Source organism: Ixodes scapularis, unplaced genomic scaffold (genome assembly GCF_016920785.2).
Source record: "Ixodes scapularis isolate PalLabHiFi unplaced genomic scaffold, ASM1692078v2 PGA_scaffold12__126_contigs__length_90152505, whole genome shotgun sequence".
NCBI classification, from domain to species: domain Eukaryota; kingdom Metazoa; phylum Arthropoda; class Arachnida; order Ixodida; family Ixodidae; genus Ixodes; species Ixodes scapularis.
In genome coordinates, this window is record NW_024609838.1 from 87,778,702 (window position 1) to 87,801,019 (window position 22,318).

The 22,318-nt window shown below is 44.7% G+C and overlaps 1 protein-coding gene and 1 non-coding gene across 2 annotated transcripts in view; both read left to right on the top strand.

The window, feature by feature from the left end:
• The window catches only part of LOC8034788 (gamma-aminobutyric acid type B receptor subunit 2), a 329,601-nt gene that overhangs the window by 90,733 nt on the left and 216,550 nt on the right, over positions 1-22,318 (top strand). The window contains exon 2 of the mRNA XM_042289254.1: positions 8,315-8,482. Coding sequence (XP_042145188.1) covers positions 8,315-8,482 — 168 coding nt within the window. The remainder of the gene's footprint in view (positions 1-8,314; positions 8,483-22,318) is intronic.
• Positions 17,685-17,757, top strand: Trnaf-gaa. Its single transcript has one exon. It is a non-coding gene; the product is annotated as a tRNA-Phe (tRNA).

The following is a 22,318-nucleotide window of genomic DNA, read 5'->3' on the forward strand; positions in this document are numbered from 1 at the left end:
GGAAAAGTGCGATATGGGTTGGGGATATTATTTCTATCACTACGCTGTTACACTTTTAAAAATAATAAACGAAAATATATTTTCTTTTTGATCGGCATGAACTAACGCCGTTCGTCGTTCACAACCGCATGTCCAATAACTGGAATCAATAGAACACCGGATTTTTTTCTTTTTTTTTAGGGGGGGGGGGGGGGGCACAACAACAGATCTGAGAGAGAAATCATTTATTCATTTGTAATGGCGGCTGTCAACAACAATATTTCTGTACTTTATACTTTATACCATCATAACTTTCTTATTCTAACTTTGAACTTATGGAGTTGCCGGCGCCGTTTCTAAGAATGTCAATCTCTCCACTATTTTTATTTATTTTATCTCTCTTTCTCCGTAAAACAGAGATGACGGATCACTGATAGTTCCTCGTGACGCTAGTTCTTTTTAAACTTACAAAATTACAGTAAATTTCTTTTTCCTTCATAAATTTTGTTTCCACCTTCGAGAAAGTTGAAACCTTTGAGAAGCGGTTATTATATTTCGTCTCATTTTATGTTGTTGCTAAATTAAAGAAGTTCTGTTTTCGTCCCCGTCCTTTACGTCTCATCATTTCATGCGTTCGTGAACATAAACATTGATTATCAATTTATAAAATATTAACTAACTGTTTATGACATCTTTTTTATCCGTAGTTTAAAATTTCTGTGTAGACGTCGGGTAACACGAACCGTGCTGCCCGACTCCTACACGATCTGAAGTCGAATTTCTACACGAAGTTCGAACTATAAACGAGAAGTTCGACTTTTGAATCTGAAGTCGAGCTTCGTCGAACTTCACTAAAAGTTCGAAGGTCCTTCGACATTTGTCGAACTTTTGTCGAACATCAGGTTCGACGAAAGTTCGCTACACTCCAAGGTGCATCTGCGTTGAAAGGGGGGCAGTGACGCGATGACCATGTCGATGGCACAACCCTCATCGCATCGTCGGATGTGTCGCGTTGTTTCGGTTTTGTTTTGGCTCGTCTCAGCTTGTCTAGATGACTCGCCTGAGCGCACCGGAAGCCGCTTCTCTGCTGATGGGGCAACGAGGCAGCCTGGTTGTCAGCAGAGCCGCGCAAATGTTTGCTCCTCGGAATGAATTGCCTGCAGCGGCAGCACCGCGGTTTGGGGAAAACCGCGACAAAAAATCAAAGAGCGAAGAAGCCGCGATGAACCGAGGGTAAACAGAGGTGACGCCTGGTTACTTAAACCCTTTTCTTTGTTGTTGTTTCTGAGTGCTTCGCCAGCTTCTGTGTTTTCCTCTGACAAGATACTCGTTCTAATGTGTTTGTCTCGTTTTATCTCTTGCGCTTCACATTCAGTGTTCTTCTCTCCTTCTCTCTTCTCTGTGTTTTTCCTTTCCTTTATATTTGTACTTTTGATGCCCCTCTCCTGCTTTTACCCTCAGGTCATGAGTTCAAAAGTAGTAACTATCTGTAACGACGCGCTAAGTAAGCCCTCCTTTGTCGAGTATTTTCTTGCATTGTATCACTATGATTTGTATTGTCTTTTTGTTGCATGTACTTCCCGCCTCGACTTATATATACAGGGTGATTCAAGGAGACGCCAGGCTCTTTAAATCGACCGCAAAATTTGGTTTCTTAACCTATCCCGCTACGACTTTGTCCAGCGTTGCCCACAGATGGTGTTTTTTTTTTTTTTTTGTGCAAAATTTGCAAAGAGCGAATTTACCTGAGGAAAAAGTAAAGAAAGAAAAAGGCTTAGCTCCTATGGAAAAGCACCGAAACCAATGGTCTTCAAACAACACGGCGCCGTTTTGCGCGGGAGACAAGAGATGGCGCAAGTGGTCGCGGCGCCAACTGCCGCCAACGAACGAGCATAGGACGCCGAGAGCCGGCATCTTTAGCAGGCAAGGAACTGCAGTTCCTTGTTTTTACCGCGCCTGTTTTTGTTTCCACGACTGTCGCCGCCTGCGGAACGGGCACCGCTTTTGAGTCGAAAAGATTGTCTGCTGAAGACGCCGGCTCTCGGCGCAGTATGCTCGTTCGTTGGCGGTGTTCGTTGCGCCATCTCTTGTCTCCCGTGCGAAACGGCGCCGTGTTGTTTGAAGATCGATGGCGTCGCTGCGTTTTCATAGGAGCTAAGGCTTTTTCTTTCTTTACTTTTTTCCTCAGGTAAGTTCGCTCTTCGCAAATTTTACAAAAAAAAGCACCATCTGTGGGCAACGCTGCACAAAGTCGTAGCGCGATAGGTTAAGAAACCGAATTTTGCGGTCGATTTAAAGAGCCTGGCCTCTCCTTGAATCACCCTGCATAATGCTCGCAGTATAAACAAATAAGTGAAGAAATAAATGTGGTTCGTTCACCGTGCAAGGTTACAGTAGACACTTCGTATCCGATACATCATAATGCCAGAATCACTGCTCCTAGGCCATAAAAGAACATCATTCGCTACAGACATGATGGCATCTGCGGACACGCTTCGAGCATCTTCGATGTATGTTTGTTTCATGTATGTCTCCAACATGTCTGCAGGCACTTTTTTCGTGGCCAATGTGGCCGTCATGCAAGGAAGGCCTCGGACGGTGTCTGCAAAATCTCTTTTGTTTGACGTATTAGCAGCGGGACCGCAGCTGAAATGATCATAAGTGCCATCGCCATATTGGAATACCGAACCGTGCTATCGGGACCTGATTTTGCTAATAAGGAGTTTTCGCAGATTGTTTTAACCGTCGCGCAACGCCCTCCGAAACCCGCTACGATACCCCAAAATCTATAGTCAAGGCCATCGGCGCGCAGGCGCAGCAATGGCTTCATCGGTGCGGAGGACTTAGCAGAGAGAGAAACGCGGCCTACAAAAATTCCTTATTCTCACGCTGTTTGCGGAAGAAATGTCAGTACATAAATGAACTTTAATTGCGTTGAATAAAAAAAAAGCATATACCTCCGTCCACTTTTGCATACTTGAGTATATGAGTTTGTATGTCGTCTTTGCGTGAAAGCGTTCTTATGCTAGTCGTACAAGTGGCAAACAGTTTGTCATGCAGGCTTCCTCGTAGTTATAGTTTACTGATTAAAAACCATCAAATCCTCTGAAAAAGCTTAATTTTGCCAGGAGATTTCGCTATGGTGTCTGAAGACCGCCTAAACCGTATGCAACTACAGAGTCACGTATATTTTCAATATACGTGACTCGTTTCGGTTTCGAGCAGCTGCTCGAAACCAAAACCGGAACATGTGCATGGAGGCTCGGAGGAAAGAGTGGCCGGAAGTCACGTGACTATCGCTCCCTAGACCGTTTTCTGCTTCCCTCCGCGTCTCGGACATGTGAAGCGGATGATGAGAATGTGGACGTTGATTGAACCGTTTGTCGTGCAATTGTTTCCCACTTTTATCCCTTCCCCTTGCTGTTCTTTGCTTAAAGATCGATTGGCCGGTACCACGAACCACAGTTCCGAAATAGCGGTCCCACGTCCGTCGTACCGTTGGTCTTTCGTGCGCCGCCATCGTCGCCATATCGGGGGTGCCGTGTACATCATGTGCACATCGCGACACTGTTAGCGCGAACACGACATCGGCGCATTTTCCCATTTTACTTCTAAATAGCATTAGCGATCACTAAATTTCATCACTTACGTTATAGAACTAAATGAGCTCTTTCCGTAACTTACATCCTTTGGTTTCAAGAAGAACTGGAAAAACCTGCGATCGCTTGTTGGCGCTAATAGCGTCGCGATCTGTACCTCCAGTGATCTGTGCAACATTTTAGTTTATCAACGTGTTTGCAGTTTCTTTAAACCAACAAAAATGGGGTTCATATTCTTTTCCATTTCTAAAGTTGATTGTATGACTTGATGGCCCCCACCTTTGAATATAGTCGGTATGCCCCGGTTTGGACTGCACGTCACCGAGAGGGTGAACGCGCCTGAAACCGATCAATTATCTGTCGGTGGTTTCGGGTGAAAAGAATACGAATTTCGTGCCGCGAATTATGTCCTGGGTAGTTGCACTGTCGTAGTCCACGCTCAAATGAAAAACATCGCCACGCATAAGTACTCTGTCAGTGCCCCTTTACTAGGTTAATAACTGGCGCGAGACATGGGTAAAACTTTTGGTGCCATAATATTACTAAGGAATATTGGGCTATACTTAAACAATAGTTAATATATGTTTTGAACCTTTGAAATTATCGCTGGTTGCAGCACATATCAAGGCAAATTGACTTCCTGACTTTTACGCCATGGTACAGCTGGACATTTTTTCTGATGGCGCTCATTCTGGGGAATGTTTAGTTGTCCTGGAGTCTCATATACTTTATGCTAATATTCCCCCTTCTTTGATTAGCAACAAACTCAGTGGCGCCACTCATTGAGTAGCCTCGGCACACTTCCCGTTCCCATATATATCCTCATTTTTTTATGTATTGTTCTTTTATCTGTAGGGTGAATTAAGTCAGACAGTGCTATAAGTGGCCATTGCAAGAGAATAGCGCGTATACTTGATTTCGCAAGTATCGCGAAATATGCAGTCTAGTTCAGAACGGAAGTGTTCCGGGGCTTTTTCCAAACATTAATAAACTACTTAGCATTTTAGTTGCTATAACGAGTATGGTAAGCAAATTTAAAAACCCACTACGTTTTTAATATTTTTTCGCGTTTTTTCGGGAAGCCTCCTTGAGCTTGCCTCAAACATTTCGAACTGCGTTAAAGTGACTAGCTCATCTATAGTGATCGTGACTTTTATAACCATCGTTTTGGTGTTTTTTTTAATAATATAACGACTCTGAAAAATATAAGAAAAAAATATTCGGTTTAACGTACCTATGGAAGGTTGTCAATCGAGTTTTTAATACTCCGGCGTTACTGAACCGTACATACTTGCGTGTTCCTGAAAGGTTCAGTCCTTATTTGCATTTCGCTTTATTCTTCCGGTTTATATAACAAAAATCTCGTGCCTCGTCTTTAGGTGGTTTTAACCGATTTCGAGTTTATATGCCCAAGTCCCACCAAATCGGCAAACAGAAACGAACGACAGCGACAAGCCTCAAACAGATTTTGGCAGGCGTTGCGTCGTTCGGTGCTCATGAAGTAAGCCCGAGTGATTGCGAGCCTGGCGCAGATACCTTCGCGTGCACGATGCTCGTGTTTGAGCATAGCCTCCCTTTGTCCTACGAAGCCTGTCAAATTACGAAAGACTCCAGTTTGACGATCGTCGCTGTCGTTTGTTTCTGGTTGTCGCTCGAGTTGGTCTCGGGCATTAGTGAGCAAGAGTTCAATAAAGGCAGGGCGGGTGTTCGCGCGTTGTGATTGGTTGTCCGGCGTTCTTATTGGCTAATGCCGCAGTCCCAATGGCTATCAAAAAGACGCTCGGGACTCGCCACGCCCCGCCTTTGTTAAGCTGTCGCCGACATCTCTTGATTTCCATGTTGGTTTGTACGAGTGTAAGCGAGCATTTTCGAAGTGCATTGACGCTTTTCCCTGATGCTCATGTGTTTGTGTTGTTGGCTTTACATCTGGGACTTCTTTTTTTTAAACTGGACTTAGTGCGTTACTAAAATGCATGACGCTCTTGGTTTCAATGAAAATAAAACAACGGACAATTAAAAAGAACCCCATTCAGTAGGAAAGGCTTCAACGGAACTTTAGGTGAAGCCATCAGCGCCAAAACTTGCGAGGGTTCAAATATTTATCAACCTCTTAAGATCCACTGAGACAAATAGAACCGAACAAAACCAGCGTTTATGACAGTGAAAGGGTCGCGATTACAAAAACCTAACTTAATCCGAGCAAAGATAGCATGAACTAGTGCAAACTAAACCAGTACAACCTGACTGAAACTGAATCTCCTAACCTAACTAAGCCTAAACTTTAACCGATAATAACCTAACCGATTGTGGATGCATAGATGTGAATTGTTGCGAGCGGAACGGATGTAATCAAAGAGTTGGGTCTGCACCTAAACTCCCTTTCGCTTTAACTCCGATGGAGTCAACCAGGAAGCTACAAAAGTGCACCATCACAGCACTCGCCGTTTATACAGATTTGATATAACCGGCTGAACCAATCCCGCACTATAAATAAAAGCGGAGAATCGTGACGCATTACCTCCGTGTTATTGCTTGAGTCGGTTATAGCAAGCGCGGAAAGGGCGATGGCCGCCATGTCGACGCACAACTGATGTTGCTTCATTGACATCACCGGATTGTAGCGTCGACCACTGTGGGACTTAAAGTGAAAGGCTGTATAGACACCTTTTCAGTTCCTCATCAGGGCGAAAGATACCCCCGAGCTGCGGACGTATGCGCGGACGTTCGGTATTTCGCAGAAAAGAGCACGTGCACTGAACACCTTCCACTGCCCACTAGACAGAAGATGGCGGTACACGCAGAAGGCGACTTTTTTTATTCCCGTCGAAGCAAATTGCAAGTGCGACCTCTGGCCGCCGTCCTCTTGCTCTTGGTGCGCGCGCATTGTCCGATAGTCGAGCCTCGCTAAGGCGCGCCCACGGTAGCCAGACCGCACTTCAAGAAATCTGATACGTCTAAATCCCGCACAGCACTCGGGATAGCCAGTCGCCGCAATCTGCATCAAATTTGCTTTTAGAGCGCAGCTCTAAAAGCAAAACTTGATGCTCAGTGTCACCCGTTTCCGGCTTGACCGGCGTCGGCGTCGCCGTCGGCGTAACCGCGCGGTGCATGATGGGTAAATTTCCCCGCTAAACTTAGCGGAAAATTTTCCCCGATAAATCTAGCGCGAAATTTTCCCCGCTAAATCTGTCGCACAATTTTTCCCGCTAGATCTAGCGGAAAATTTGACCCGCTAATTGTAGCGGAAAAATGTCCCCACTAAATCTTGCGGAAAACTTTCCCCGCTAAATTTAGCGGGAGATTTTCCCCGCTAAATCTAGCGGAAAAATTTCTCCGCTAAATCTAGCGGGGAAAATCTAGCGGAAAAGTTTCTCCGCTAAGTTTAGCGGGAAATTTTTCCCGCTAAATTTAGCGGAACGATTTCCCAGCTAAATCTAGCGGAATTTTTCCCTGCTAAATCTAGTGGAAAATTTTCGAAATTTTCCCGGATAAATCTAACAAAATATTTTCCCGCTAAATTTAGCGGAAAAAATCCCCACTATATTTAGCGGAAATAATTCCCCTAAATGGGAGCCGAGCAGGAGAGGAGGACGGGCATAGCCCCCTCTCCATACCTTTCCCTCCTCCTCCTCAAGAGGTGCGCTCTAATTCGGCGTCACAGGGAGTTGTAAACGGCTTTCACATTTTAGGTCTAAACGTAGGATTAGCATTGTCATTCTCCGAGAATACTGAGGATCTGAGCGATTGGTCTTCCCGAAGCGGAAAACAAACAGCGCAAGGACAAGGACAGAGTAGAAGGCGGTAGACACACACAGCGCTGACTTACAACTGAGCTTTATTGGCACTGACAACCTGTATAAATACACAATTTGCCCGGCCCAAAAGCCAAGAAAAGAAACACAAGAGGAGGACTACACGTGTTCCTAGAGTCATCTGCAGGCGCCGTTGCTCTCCGATCTGAGTAGAAAAATACACTCCTTTTCCGTCAAGGCAAGTGACGGGGCACTAACACACTCAGAGCCCGATTGTCCAATGGCGCGGGCTTCTATAATCTCACGTGTCAATTTATCTTTTTGTTTTCTGATGACCGTGCATCGTTCGAAAAACGGAGTACATCCGCAATCGCGGCAATGCACCCCAAGGTGCCCCGACACAACCTGAGACACATTATAACGATGCTCTCTTAAACGCTCATTAAGACAACGTCCTGACTGCCCTATGTATCTCCGGCCACAGGACAGGGGAATAGAGTAGACAACACCCGCAACGCATGTAACAAACTGGCTTTGGTGTTTCTTGGCGCACACCTGTCTCTCTATTACATGAGAGTTCACTCTTTTGCACATCATAGATAGCTTGTCTGGAGCCGAAAAGACCACGTGAACACCAGCTCGGCGTCCCACTTTTTTCAGATTGTGGGATATTTTGTGTAGGTACGGTAGTACTGTGATGTTCCTGTTTTTCCTGTTAACTTGTTCAGCATTCTCAATCCGTCTTCTCTTTAGTAGAGTTTCTGCGACTGCCGTTAAGAGGCGCAACGGGTAGCCCGCGGCCGTGAGCCTCGCTACTTGATTCTTAAAGCTATCCTTGACTAAGTGAAAGCATGATTTATTAAGGGCGTTCTTAAAGCAAATGTTGATGATTCCCCGTAACAACCGCCTCTGGGAAGGCATTACCACAGGTCTATCTAAAGAATTCTAACTGCTCTTTTTGCCCCTTGCTGATGTCCCGTGCAGTTGACTTATGCCGACACGCATCCGATGTACACGCTGGAGAGCTACCCCAACTTCTTCCGGGTGGTGCCCTCCGAGTCCGTCTTCAACCAGGCCCGAGTTTCACTCCTCAAGCACTTCAACTGGACCCGGGTCGGCACCCTGTACCAGACGAACCCCAGATACGCGCTGGTGAGTGCGATTTTAATGCACCATTCTACACTTGAAGTGCTACTAAAGCTCTCCTCGCAGTTATTCGAAGTGGTCGACTTTCGCCGAATTTGGTTGAGTTCACAGTTCTCTGCGCCTTCCCTTGGTAACCTTGAAAAATGCCGGAACAAACGACGAAGTATAAGGAAATAGATACGTAGTGTGCCGTATGCCAAAGGGGCGACGAGACATAACATGGGGTGTTAAGATGCACAACGCTTGCTCCCCGCCCTCCCGGAGTAGGCGACGGATTTGGACGGAGCGCTGGAGTTTGCAGAATAAAATAAAAGAATAGAAAATAAGCGCACTTTAAAACCAGAGAGGATATGAGACGACTGGGTGGAAATTATCGAGGGAAACTGAATGGCGTACAACTAAAAGAGGAAAATTGGGACTCCTCCCGCTTGGCTTCTGCTTAAGGGCTCAACCCTGTCTCGCAGTAGGCCCGACGTTGGGGTAACGCCGACTAGGTTTGATCAGAGGGAAATTGACGACTTCCTCGAAGGGGGGAGGAGGCAGATTGAGATGATTTCAGGTGTTTTTGTTTCCTCGATTACCCAAAGGTAATCCTGGTGATATCCCACACCTCCCAGTGATAGAAATTTCAGATGGGCAGAAAATTGCCTGGGAAGGACGAGAGGAAGAATAATGCTTTTGGTTTATCGTTTATGTGCTAGGTGGAGCAAGCTACCGCCCGCTATAAAGGGCACCGCCGTTATGGCACGTTCACACACTTGCGATGCCTTAGTACCTCTTAAAATCTCTTACGGCGCGAGAACACACTGACATGCTGGCGCTATCGATGCGGTGACCCTGGAACTGCATTTCACTAGAGCGGAGGTTCGGCGGTATTTGCGAGGTCCAATGTACGTACCACTAATGGAAAGTGTTCGTTTATAACATTGACAAAATATTTTTTTTTAAGTCAGGACAAAAATAATGGCGCCGAAAAGAAACAAAACGCTGTGTTCTACTGCTGCCCGATAGGTGGTTCCAGTGCGTCATCTCGTTGTAAGAGATCCTAAGAGGTTTCAATGAACTCGGTTCTAAGAAGTCGCAACTGTAGGAACGGGCCTTTAGCATCCACCGATCCAGCCATCCGTCGTATCGCGGCTTGCAGATACGGTGCCTAAAACGGGTCTTTGACGGGTGTTTTGGCGTCCCATGTTGTCCATACATCAAGAGTGGTCCCTAAGTGGCAACTCTCGCCTGCCGCTCTTGCCGTCCATTATGTCACGTGTTGGCGGCCTCACAGCTTGTTTTCGTCATTCTCGTGTTTGTATGTAAATGTGAAAATAGCTGATAATGACTTTCCCCTGTAACGTCTCTGCCCTTGACTGAGAGAGACCGTTCGCGAGGATGGAACTGCGAACATGCACACTGGAGAATTGGTGTCAGCAACCCCTTCCTCCTAAAGATTTCTGCGACATCTGATATTTCTACATAAAATGGGGAGAGCGTGTTGGTTAAACATATTGGTATGCGAACGCAAAAAGAGACAAGGGCCACACAAAAAACACGTCAGACACGGACACGTGTTTTTGTGTGTCCCCTGTCTCCTTTTGCGTTCGCATACCAAGATGATATTTCTAGTAAACTAAATCAGTTGAACGTTAAAGCCCGACCGTCAAGGCTAACGTAGCAGTCTTTCCATACCAACTGTCAGCAGCAAGGCAAAGATAGGGAAAGACATCGTGCCCCTGGCACGATGTCTTTCCCTTGTTTTTCTATAAATAAAACTACAGTTGCGAATGCGCCTCTTGTCGTCGTCTTCTTACCTTGTCCTAGTCTTTCGGCGCTTGTCTTTTCCCATTTCTATAGACCTTTCCAGCGGCAGTCTCGAACGAAGCGATTCACAGCGCGCGTCCCTGGTTTTGAGAGGGTACGTCAGTGTTGCCCGACTGCGCTGGGCTGTGGGTTTTCTATTCAGTGGGCTGTGGCAACCTGCGTAGGCGAACTTCCGCACGCTAGTGAAGGCTAAATTGCCGCCTTCTATTTTTTACCTAGTGATCTATGGCGAATAGAATTTCTTGGAGTTTTTCAGAACGTATTGTACTATTTTTGGGAACAAAAACAAAGAAATGAAAGATTTTTTGGCGAGTCCGAGCACTACAAAACAAATGCAATTGAAATGTTTGTTTCAATTTCTGTTGATCTTTTTACAGCACCATACATTCAGTCGTTTCAATCTACGAAGGTGTTAACTGTCAAAACTATTTCACCACACAGAATATTTGAACTGCGTGGGTATTACCTGCCCACAACATGAAATTCAACAAATCTCATCAATAGAACAAGGTGCCGCGTTGTCCGATCAGGCTTGGAGAAAGGTCTAAAATTACATAGCAATCCAATGTACAGTGTCGACGATAGTCACTTCACGACGATCGGACGGAATCCGGATTTGTCTGGGGTCACGTTCTGAGGACTGCTGATTTTCTGCACAGCACCAAAGCAACTAAACCGAACGTGTCTATTCCGTCCCCATACCCCGGACCCTATCAGTTATTTTTCGCAAAGACCGAAAACATAGCTGGGAAGGCTTTTCGGAGATTATCTCAACAGAACTAATCCTCGAAGAATGTCGAACGGCCCGCGTCGCGTGCTGCTTGACGTTCGCTTTCTTCGTTTGTTTCCTGCGAAGGTCGAACAGGCTACGAGCCCTGGTATTCTTTGGTTGTCACAGTGGAAGATAACACAAAATGTGTAAGCATCCTGAACAGGCAAATAGAGTAAAAGCTTTCAAGAAAAGTCAGCGAACTCCGAACGCACAATGCAGGTGGGGAGCCGCGCTTACCGGGTTTCCACAGCTCAGGCGGGTGGCAGACATTTCTGGCTGATAGGGGTCGCTCGATTCGCAAAATGGCGGCGGCCAGGGAGCACTTTTTGCAAAGGTCTATATCTGTCTGATTTATCTGGTTCTTTTTTTTTCTATTTCTGTTCCTCTATCTTTCTTTCTCTCTCTTCTGTTCTCTCTTCTTTTTTCTCTTTGGTTCATGTTATTAATACTTTTTTTTTTCTCTCCTCATGTCGGTCCCGTACTTTCTCATTCACGTTTTCAACTCTCTCTTTATCTATCACTTTCTTATTCACCATTCCTCTCACTCTATCCCTCTCTTCCACTTACTTTTCCATTCACTCTTTCTTTCTCTCTTTATATCAACTACAATTTCTTTCATTTTCTTTCTCTTTCTATAATTTTGTTTTGATTCCTTTTTTTTAACAGTTGATCTTGCATACAATTATTCTGCGCCTATCGACTAGCCTTTCATTCACTCTTTTCTTTCTGTGTCTATCACTTACTTTCTTATTCACTCTCTTTCTCAATCTCCATCACTGAGTCCTTCGTTTGTTTCTTTGTCTGTCTATCACCTAGTTCCTATCCCCTATTCCTCTGTTTATCACCTACTCTTTCATTCACTCTTTTTCTCTCTTTACCTGTCATGTAATTTTTATCCATTCACTCTTTATTTATGGCTTATAAAAAACACGGATCTTTCGGCCTACTATTCAATAAGCGTAACGTGAAGAGTTTGATAGGAGAACTTAATGCAGATGACTGATTTTCTTAGAAAATTAAAGGAACTCCAACAAATCCTTAAAACATTACATGCATAGCAACTACCTGCATGCAGCTACCTGCACCCCACAATTTACATTCCCGCTGGACAAACAGAAGCCTATGTTCGTAACGCTGGTCACTTTGTGGAACTTGTTTCGCAAATGAAGGTCAACGTTGAAAGCACCCTCGTGTCTTTCGATGTGGTCTCTCTTTTCACTTGCGTTCCTGTTCATCTGGCAATCGCCACGATTAGAACTGCCCTTGAGAAAGACAAGAACCCGAACGAGAAGGAAACACTAAGTATGAATGAACTGCGCCGACACCTCGAATTATGCCTCTGCAGCACATCCTTCACTTGCAGATGAGAACATTTTAAGCAGACAAGCGGCACAGCAGTGGTCTCATCTATTTCCGTTACCATGATGAACTTAACCATGGAAGACATCAAACAACGTGCCTTCGGTCCTCTTCTGCGAGCCCTTAAGTTTTCCTCCGCTACGTCAATGACTGCTTCTGTATCTTTGAAAGGTCACAAATAGACAGCTTTTTCACACACCTCAATTCCGTCGAGCCCGCCATTCAGTTTACCGGGAAACGCGAGAAAAACAACGCACTGCCTTTCCTCAATGTACTGATCAAGAAAAGAGATGACATACTCGAGTGTTTTGCATACCGGAAGAAAGTCAACGCACAGAGAACGTTATCTCCGGTCTGACTCAAACCATCCGACGAGTCGCGAAGCATCGGTGATATCCACACTCGTCTTCAGAGCGAGGACTATCTGCTCTCCCAAAACAGACGGAAAACTTGAAGAGGAAACTGTCATTGGAGATCTCAAGAACAACGCTACACCAGCAGTTTTATTCATCGAGTTACCCGCAGTCAAGGTTGAACTCCTCGGTGCGCTCTACAACAATAAAGAACAACGCTCACCGACGTGCCATGTAAAGGGTAAAAGCAACGTTATTGATTAGCTCAGTTACTTAACTGCTCATAGACGCTGCATGCACGAGTATTACCCCCCCACTCACCACGACTCGCTTCCCGTTGTTCGACGCGCCGGGCGGCTTCTATGATAACTGTACTGTATTCTACGGAATACGCACGTTTCGAAGCGCAACATCTAGATGGCGTTCATCCGTACTTTATGGAACACACAGTTTGTAAACGAAAATCAAGATGGCGCTTCGAACGACAGGAGGCGGACTGAGGTGAGTGAAGGTGGTGCCTCCTTCCTCGGGAGTTCCACAACGGAGGTAATTTAGTAACGTTGGGTAGAAGTGAGGCACTGGCCCGCGTGCTGGCAAAAGATGGAATTCCGTCGCCCATAAACATATGCCATTACTGGGACGACTTATGCACGGCCAAATTCGTTCACGAAAATCCCTCCTCTGATTGGCCCCTCATTTACATCGGCGAAACAAAAAATTTCCTCGAAATGTTTCTCCAACACAAAAGCGACGTGCGTGAATTCGACCAAGAGCGCAGCGCTGCGGCTTAATATTTGAATCGTGGCCCATTGAATCGTGGCGTATTCAAAATACACCAGGCAACATCAACAGATCCCTGGGCGTTTTATCATTCGTATACATTAAAGCTCTATGCCACATGCCGAAGACAAAGCGAATGTCACCACAACAGTAGAGGTTGCTGCTCTTCAACGAATTATAGTCGCCCCTGAAGGAGAATGAAGTCGGTTTCGAAACGTTAGGACAACTATTTTTCAAGGGGTGGGTTGACGGTTCTTTTACTTTCTTAGTTTCTACCCAACCAGCTATATATCTCTTAAAAGTTTAGCTTTATGTAGGATTTTCTGCAGCGATATACTTGGCCGAGCCTTGCACAAAATGTATGATATTTGCTTGAAATTTGGACGAAGTTGTCTGTACTTTATTCAACATGTGGCTAAACTCGAAGCGCATTTCTTCATCTCCTCCTTCACTCTCTGTCATTTACTTTTTCATCCACTTTTTCTCTCTCTTTCTCTTTACTACATAGTCTTTCGTTCAATATTTTACTCTATCTTTCATTCACTCTTCTCTTCTTGTTTTTCTATCACTCACATCTTAACCATTTACTCTCTCTCTCTCTCTATTACATGGTATTTCACTTACTTTTTCTTTCCTTCTCTTTCGATTTGGCCCTTGCTCTTTCGCTTTCATTCCACCTACCACTTACTCTTTTCCTTTTTCTTTGTCGACCAATCACTTTTCATCGACTGTTTTCACCCCCTGTCTATCGCTTACTTTTTTTTTATTCAATCGTTCTATATCCCTCTCTGTATATTACATACTATCTCATTCACTCTTTCTTCCTCTTTGTCTACCACTTAATCTTTCATACCTTGTTTGTTTTTTTCGTTATATGCCTATGTCTCTCGCTCTCGTTCTTTCTTCGGCGGTCTTTATTCCGGGGTGTTTCTGCCAAAAACCGGGATATGGGCTTCCCCTACACTTCCGTTATTTAGCCGCCGTGGACGTGGAGAAGAGAAAGAACGAAGACAAGAAGGCGGTCAACTATGAATGCCGGAAATGCTGAATAAAGGCTCGCTCGTTCGAGAACCGACGCGATTCCCGGGGGCCTCCACCATTCGCTCCCTAAAACATCTTCTGATAGTTCCGCTGTACGGGCTCGGTCCTGGGAGCAAGGGCCCCGGAAACCGAAGCCCCAGTGTTGGGCGGTGAGTAATGGAGACCTTGTGGATGATGGTCGTTCCCTTAATTGGTCGCGGTCTGCAATCCGTTAGTCGCGACCCCTGGCGGTCGGAAGAACGCGATACCAATCGTTCCTTAACGAGACGCCCGCCTTTTCCCTTCTTTACTTTCCTTTTTCCAGTGGCACCAGTTGCGATACAACCTCGCTATGGTCCGATCAATGGATGGTCGTTAAGGCCTCTTGATGTATCTTTATCGCAAGTGGCTAAATCTCTAGGTGAATTTGTTTGACTCTGCAAGTATCGCCAAGGTGATGCCTGATGGCATGCGCTTGAGCTAAATATGGCAAGGTATTGCCGCAAATCATGTGCTTCGCTAGCGGCACAGCGTTAAGAGCCACTACTCCTTAAGATGTCCTGTACATCTATTTCCCGCAATGCACTCCGAAGAGGCAATCGCTCGAATCTACAGAAGGAGCTGCGACCGATGGCGAGGCTGATGACGGCTAAAAGAAATAACAACCTACACTGTGGCACTCAGCATGACGACACGCGCGAAACGTTATGCTCAGTGACACATCTCAGACTAATTTTTATTCGTGATTTCAGCTACCTATAGGAGTGGTCTTTATAGACCGACATACCGTTTACAAACAAGTCCGCGTTTGCCCACACCAGGTGTGGGCACCGCGCAAGCGCAGAAACCAGATTCGCGTGAGGCAAAGCTTACGCGCTTTCGCCGTGGCGACAACAGTGCTACCGCAGAGGCGTCACGTCAGAGCCCCGAGTTGGTCTATAAGGCAGATGTGGCGGTCTCAAGGACTGTCCAAACAGGACACTTCAGAAATAGTGAGACGACACAACTGCGCTGTATGCCGTGGAAGTTGGTCCGGGTGTCGGTTTTCTGTTTGGACACCGTCAGGCAAACATCACGACTTTCTTCCTCGCCTCCTCCGCTTTTCGGTGACCTCGGTGGTCATAAGGCTTCCGGTCACACTCCACCTTGCCAATGGTATGCTTGTTGCCTGTCCATCTGTTCTGCCGCGCCCTCGGATCCTTCCCTTTCCTGTTTTCGAGACTTGGCGAGCAGCAGAAACCTTGAGCGATTGACCGACAGACAACAGAGCGTGTGAGTGGCTCTCCGGACCCACGTGGTGAGTATGCTCATGGTCCCCGAGAAACACACAAGCGAACTTTCGCAAAGAAATGCATACACCCTCCCCCGGCAGAAAATCGGGCACAGGCGGACCGCCGCACGACACATGACGGAGTTGTGTCTCTTCAGGTTTTCTGAAACTTTGGACACCCCTTCGCGGAGTTTTTGAACATTTCCGGCACGAGCTCCAGGCATTTGGGAGTTTTAGATTAGGTGTCCCCTAAGAACTAGGGAGGCGTTAGCGGCCCTATAAGAACTAGGGGGATGCACGTGGTCCGATACTCGCACTACCGGCTTATATAGTAGGGTTTTCATAACGCGGCGCCACGATGCTTGCGTTTCTCGCTTGCAGCGCCAAAACGGCTAACGGGCGAAATGTTCAGCAGCGAAAAATATAAAAAGACATCGAACATTTTCACTGAAAAATCACTTTTTGTTGCATATATTACAAATCATCGGCAAGGAAATTAGATCAACCCGTGCTTGAAAAGTACTAAATGTTTGGCTTGCTTTAAGTAAATTCAAGCCTTGCCGAAATCTTCCTCCTACTTCAAAATTGAATGATGAGGTTAGTGATTGAAACGACGGGGAAGAAGTGAGCAATGGAGGCCGGGAGCACGGAGCGACTAATATTTAGACACTTTATACAAAACCGTGTTCATAGTATGAAAACTCTGTCCTTTCATTTGACTGGAAATGGGCACGTGGTCTGCTTCTGCTCGCCGCAAATGCCCGGTCGATCAAAACCAATGAAATGCAGAAGGACTCGTGAGACCTTGTCATGGTAACGAGTACTGCATCCCTTTAGGTTGAGAAACAGACAGAGGAAGAGCAATATTAAGAGCACGTCCGTTCGCTCCTAATGACATATTCCCACTTAGAAAAAAAATTCCGCTCGCCACAACAGGCGCCATTGATCTCCCCACATTTACGAGCTTCATTGGACAGCATTTCTTCACTAGTAATATTGAAAAAAGCCTAATCTTTTTTTTTTTTATGCGGATTGCAGTAAGTTCTTAAATAAAGGGCCAATGGTCGTAAACTCTCCCATCATATCTGGGCGGAAACTGGTCGCTCGACAATGCATAGTTAAGTTCTATGAAAAAAAACAGGTTTTTATGTCTTTTTTTTTTAAATGTCATTAACACGTAACGTTTTCATAAAGTCAGGCCACGATGCAAGGAACACATTTAGGTTTTTAATGCAAATAAATGTAAAGGTGCAAGCGAGCTGGACAAGAAAGACGAAAATAATTCCTGGAGAAGGAAGACAACAGGGACAACGGACCAACTCAAATCTCCAAACACGGCTAGGTGAATGGTGGGCGACCGAAAAAATCCGCCTTGTTCGGGTATCGAACCCGGGACCTCTCCATTTCCAGTGGAGCGCTCTATCAACTGAGCTAATCAGGAGCTAGACATCAGTAGAGCAGACTGGATTTATCAGCTGGCACCAGTCTATCCCCAACAAGGGTGAAAGGCTTGCATTTTAAGGCTATGATTATAATGAAATTAAATGCAAAGCTGCAAGTGAGCTGGGCAAGAATTACGAAAATAACCCCTGGAGGAAGGGAACAAGAGGACCAACGGACGAACACAAATCTCCAAACAGGGCTAGGTGAATGGTGCGTGATCGAAAAAATCCGCTTGGTCTGGGTATCTACAGGGATGATTTTCGTTTGTCTTGTCCAGCCCAATTCCACCTTTGCATTGAAATGCATTATAATGATAACCTTAATATATAAGCCTTTAAGCTTTGTTGGCGTTAGACTGGTGGCAGCTGATAAAGCCTGTCTGCTCTACTGACGTCTAACCCCTGGTTAGCCCAGTTGGTAGAGTGCTCCACTGAAAATGGAGAGGTCCCGGGTTCAATACCCGGACCAGGCGGAATTTTTCGGTCACGCACCAGTAACCTAGGTGTGTTTGGAGATTTGTGTTTGTCCTTTGTCCCTTTTGTTCCCCTTCTCCACGGATTATTTTCGACATTTAGGCGATGCCACTCGCCGCTTTCGCCGGGGAGGGGGCGCGGACAGATTGTGTTCGGAGCAGGCCTCAAACTAGGACTGGTTCGTTTCACGCCGGCGTGGATTACGCTCCCACAAAGAAGGGCGCAGTGAAATAGACAAAGTGGCAGAAGAGGCCCACGGTCGTGAGCGGCGAACGGCGAACGGTGCGGTGATGCTGCGAAGGTGAGCAGACATCCGAGGAAGAAACTCTACTCTCTATGTTGACGTAATGGAGAAGAAGTGCTGATATAATGGGGAAGAAACAAGCAGATCGATGGGCTCCCTGATTCGGGCGCCATCTATCTGCGTCGAAGAAAAGTGCGAGGAGCGCCGAACATAATCTCCACCTCCGTCGGATCGAGTGCCATCTAGCGTATTGAAACAACATTTTTATCGGTTCGGTTCGGGTTCAGACACACAATTTCTGGTTCAGTTCCGGTTCAACTCCGGAGAGAAGAAATAACGGTTGATATTGGTTCCAATCGGTTCAAACCGGTTTTAACTCCTTAGCTGCACCTTGAAACAAGTAGACTCTATAGATTTTTTTTTATTGTTTGTACAACTTTTTTCTTCAGGTACTAGTAATAATAAATGGCGTTAATAAATTTCAACGAAACAATACAAGAAAATCTAGATTAACATATAAAACGTGAGGTTTATACGACTCAAAATCCTTTTGCTTATCTTTGTCACATATATTTTACCTCAATTTAAAGGTTGCCACGAAGTGTTGTAGGTCGACTAAAATACCCGTTATCAGTACATTCTTGCGTCGCTGTAATAAAAGTTGAATCGTAGTTGGGTTCTTGAAATAAGGAATTAATTAGTGTATAATTGTAAGTGTAATTAGAAATAAGGAATACAGTTTTTGAAGTGCGTTTCACAATATATATGATGACGACGCAACTGAGCTAAGAGCAATATTATTTTCTAAATGTCACGAAACTTTTCGTGCAGGCTTTTTCAGTCTACCTTTCATAAAAACACCGAGCTACAGTCACATCGCTTGCTTCCCTAACCAACATCGCTTACACTCAGCACCGTGATGCGGGCGAAGAATCATTCAGTATGGAGTCATCAAAATTGTTTACTTTATTCTATGCGCACCTTCGTACTCATATCAAATCTTGCCTAAAATAGTGCGTTCCCAAGTGAACATTTTCTTATACAACAACAACAAATACAGCAACGGGCATAACCTGGCTGTTGAAGTTTGTTTTTGACAACATGCCGGTCAATTCAATTTGGAGGTATGCAGCACCCTTGCTAATTAATTTTTTTTTTTGTTAAATAGAAAGTATTTTATGCTCCACTTGACATGGCAGCTACCTAATGTATGACTTTTTGACGGTCTACGTGCGCTATAATCAAAGTTACGCCACGCCCCTGTAGAGATTGTTTTTGTCGAGTCCACAGACACATAATATTGCTGTTCATCACATAAAAGAGGCAGAATCGAAATATTTTCTTTTTCTTAATAAAAAAACTTAAGGACCGTCCCAAAGAGGTATGGGAGTATGTAGATTGCCGCGTAAGGATGTGACTGGCGTCCCCGCTCTTCTGGTCGATGATAATCTTGTGATAGACGACAGCGTTAAGAGAGCCGCTTTCAATAGATACTTAGTCAGTGTTTCCGACTTTTGCACCTAGATCGCTACCTTCGACTGTTGATAAATTTAGCAGTAAATTGAAAAATCTTACCTTCGATCACGACGGCATAAAAACATTACTGTGCAATAAAAAAATTGGGAAAAACACCTGGACCGGATGGAATTCCGAATGTTGAACTGAAATCTTGTGCCGATAGGATAGAGTCCTATCTATTGATAATATTTATGAAGTTGCTAGAAAGTGGGCGTCTGCCTGATGTTTGGAAATTTAGAAATGTAGGTCCAATAGATAAGACTGGTAAAACTTTTTTCCAGTTCAACACGGTTTTCGAGCATGGCTATCACGTAACACGCAACTACTTGAATTGTATCATGACCTCGCTTCTGCATCCGATAAACGTTGTCAAATTGATTGTGTATTTCTGGATTTCAGGAAAGCTTCTGATGTAGTGAATCACTTCATTTTACTGCATAAACGACGTAGTCTAAACAACGAAGCAAATATTGTGCAGTTTGTAGCCAATTATCTCCACGGTAGTAAACATCGTGTCATCATAAATGGTGTTCATTCATCATGTGCAGAAATAACTTCAGTTGTTCCACAAGGATTTGTTTTAGGCCCACTCTTTTTTTTATAAACTGTAATAATGATATCAAGCATGGAATTATATCGAGTGTCAGATTGTATGCTGACGACTGCGTTTTATACAAGGACGTGTCTGGCGACGCTGAAATTCTACAGGGTGACCAAAATAAGATAACAGAGTGACGTGATAAATGAAAAATATCTTAATGCATCCATATGTGTCTATGTTAGATTCACAAGAAAACGTAAAATTGTCTCTGCAGTTTCGAAACTAAACAATCATTCTTTAGAACTTAGCACTCAGGCAACATATCTCGGGGTTCGCCTAACTGCTGATTTAAAATGGAATAATTACGCGAAGCAATTGACCTCTAAGGCCAACGGCACGCTGTATTTTTGCGTCGCAATTTCAGGAAAGTTTCGGCTCACTTCAAAGAAACCCTCAACTTTTATTACGCCTTCCCCATTTTGGACCATACCTGTATTCTTTGGGACCCGCACACGCAAATAAGTATAAACAAAATCGAAAAAAATTCAGAATCAGGCTGCGAGATATGTGGTAAATAACATATAATTATCACAATACCGTCTCTCCAATAAAGCTACAACTGAAATGGAAACCTTTACAACTAAAACGAAAGCGTCTTCGTCTCAAGTGTATGCATAATCTATACTACTGTAGCATCGGGATAAATAAATAAAGATGACTATTGGCATCTCATTATGTTTCTCTTCGAACTGGCAGTAAGAAAAATATCCCAGAATTTTTCACGCGTACTGATGTTTTAAAATATTAATTTTCCCCCAAGAAATTAGTGACTGATATGTACTTCCCGACTTACTGGTAGATCTTCCTAACGTTCAATCCTTTTCTGATGCAATCATGTTATTGTAGTCTGTTTTGGTGGTTTACATTGTTTGGCCTGTGCTTGCTGTTGGTGTCCTCATATCATTGTAGTATATATTGGCATGTTTCTCCTGTATGATTTGTTATTTTTTGTTGCTTGTTCCGCTATATGTTCGTTTTTGTACAGTAATTATTTCCGTCCCCCCTCTGTAATGCCCGCCGGACGATGTAGGTACCAAAATAAATAAATGATATGTTTTGTATTTTATGTATGTGTCAGGAGCACAGTTATTTAAACCAGCTTCAAAATTAAAAATTTGTTTACGTCTCTCCCAAATTATTTTTTACACGTGCATATCAATTATAAAAACGTCAGAAAGGGTTTGCAGAGCATTTTTTGGATAATTTGGGGTGCGTTTATATCTGATGCATATCTTCAAGGTGATCGGCGCCCCTTCTATACATGTTGACAAATCTTGGCAGTATTGACATATATTTTTATTATCATCAATAAATTCTACTGTGGGAAGTTCACATAACCGGTCGAAACTTGAAACTGACCGGCAACGACGATAGTCGAAAATGCGCCTGCTGTTCAGCCGATCTCTGGAAACGTGCTTTTAAGGCGTTAGCATCAGGACGCTCATTTCGCCGAAACTTTGGGGTGCGTTTCGTTTGTCAGCGCCAGGGGGAAAGGGAGAAGGAGGGGGAGAGGGTGTCGCGTGCGTCGCTCCCATCTGTTTGAAGCACTGACATTAGCACGCGCACACCTCTCCCTCTCTCCCTGCGCTGACAAACTGACAGACACCGCCGGGTTTTCGTCAAAATGAGCGTTTTAGTATTCGCTAAAGGAGCATTGCAGGCGCGGAGCCAGAGAGGAAGAGGCGCCGCGGCACAATGGAATGCGAGCGTGCTCAGTTGCCACTCTGCCATCGCCGGTTGTTCTTCGCTCTGAGTTTCCGCAGTAGCCGTGCGTGGGGCTGTGATGTGTGTGTGTAGTTAAAACGATAGATGCGGTTCCCACCAGGGGTGATATAGATGCTGTTCCTTGCACGAGTGGTATGGATGTGGTTCTTTCCTCAAATATTATCGATGGCCATATCCAAGGGCGTCGACGTACTCTGAAAGGCAGAGAGTACAAAAAAGGGTTCAAAAAATTACAGGACGATTCATTGGTGGATCCAACTCGAAACTCGAACGTGGATGAACTCGAAACTTTCCAAAATACCGCATCGGGGTAGGCTAATGTTACATTTAATTTGACGTGCACTTGTTTTTGGCCCTCACTTTATAACTCTGTGCCTTATCAGTCATGCGCTCTAGCATTTTATTAGGGTGCCGAGTATCATCGCGAGACTGCTAAATATAATGAACAAATTTAGGATTTTGACATCTACTT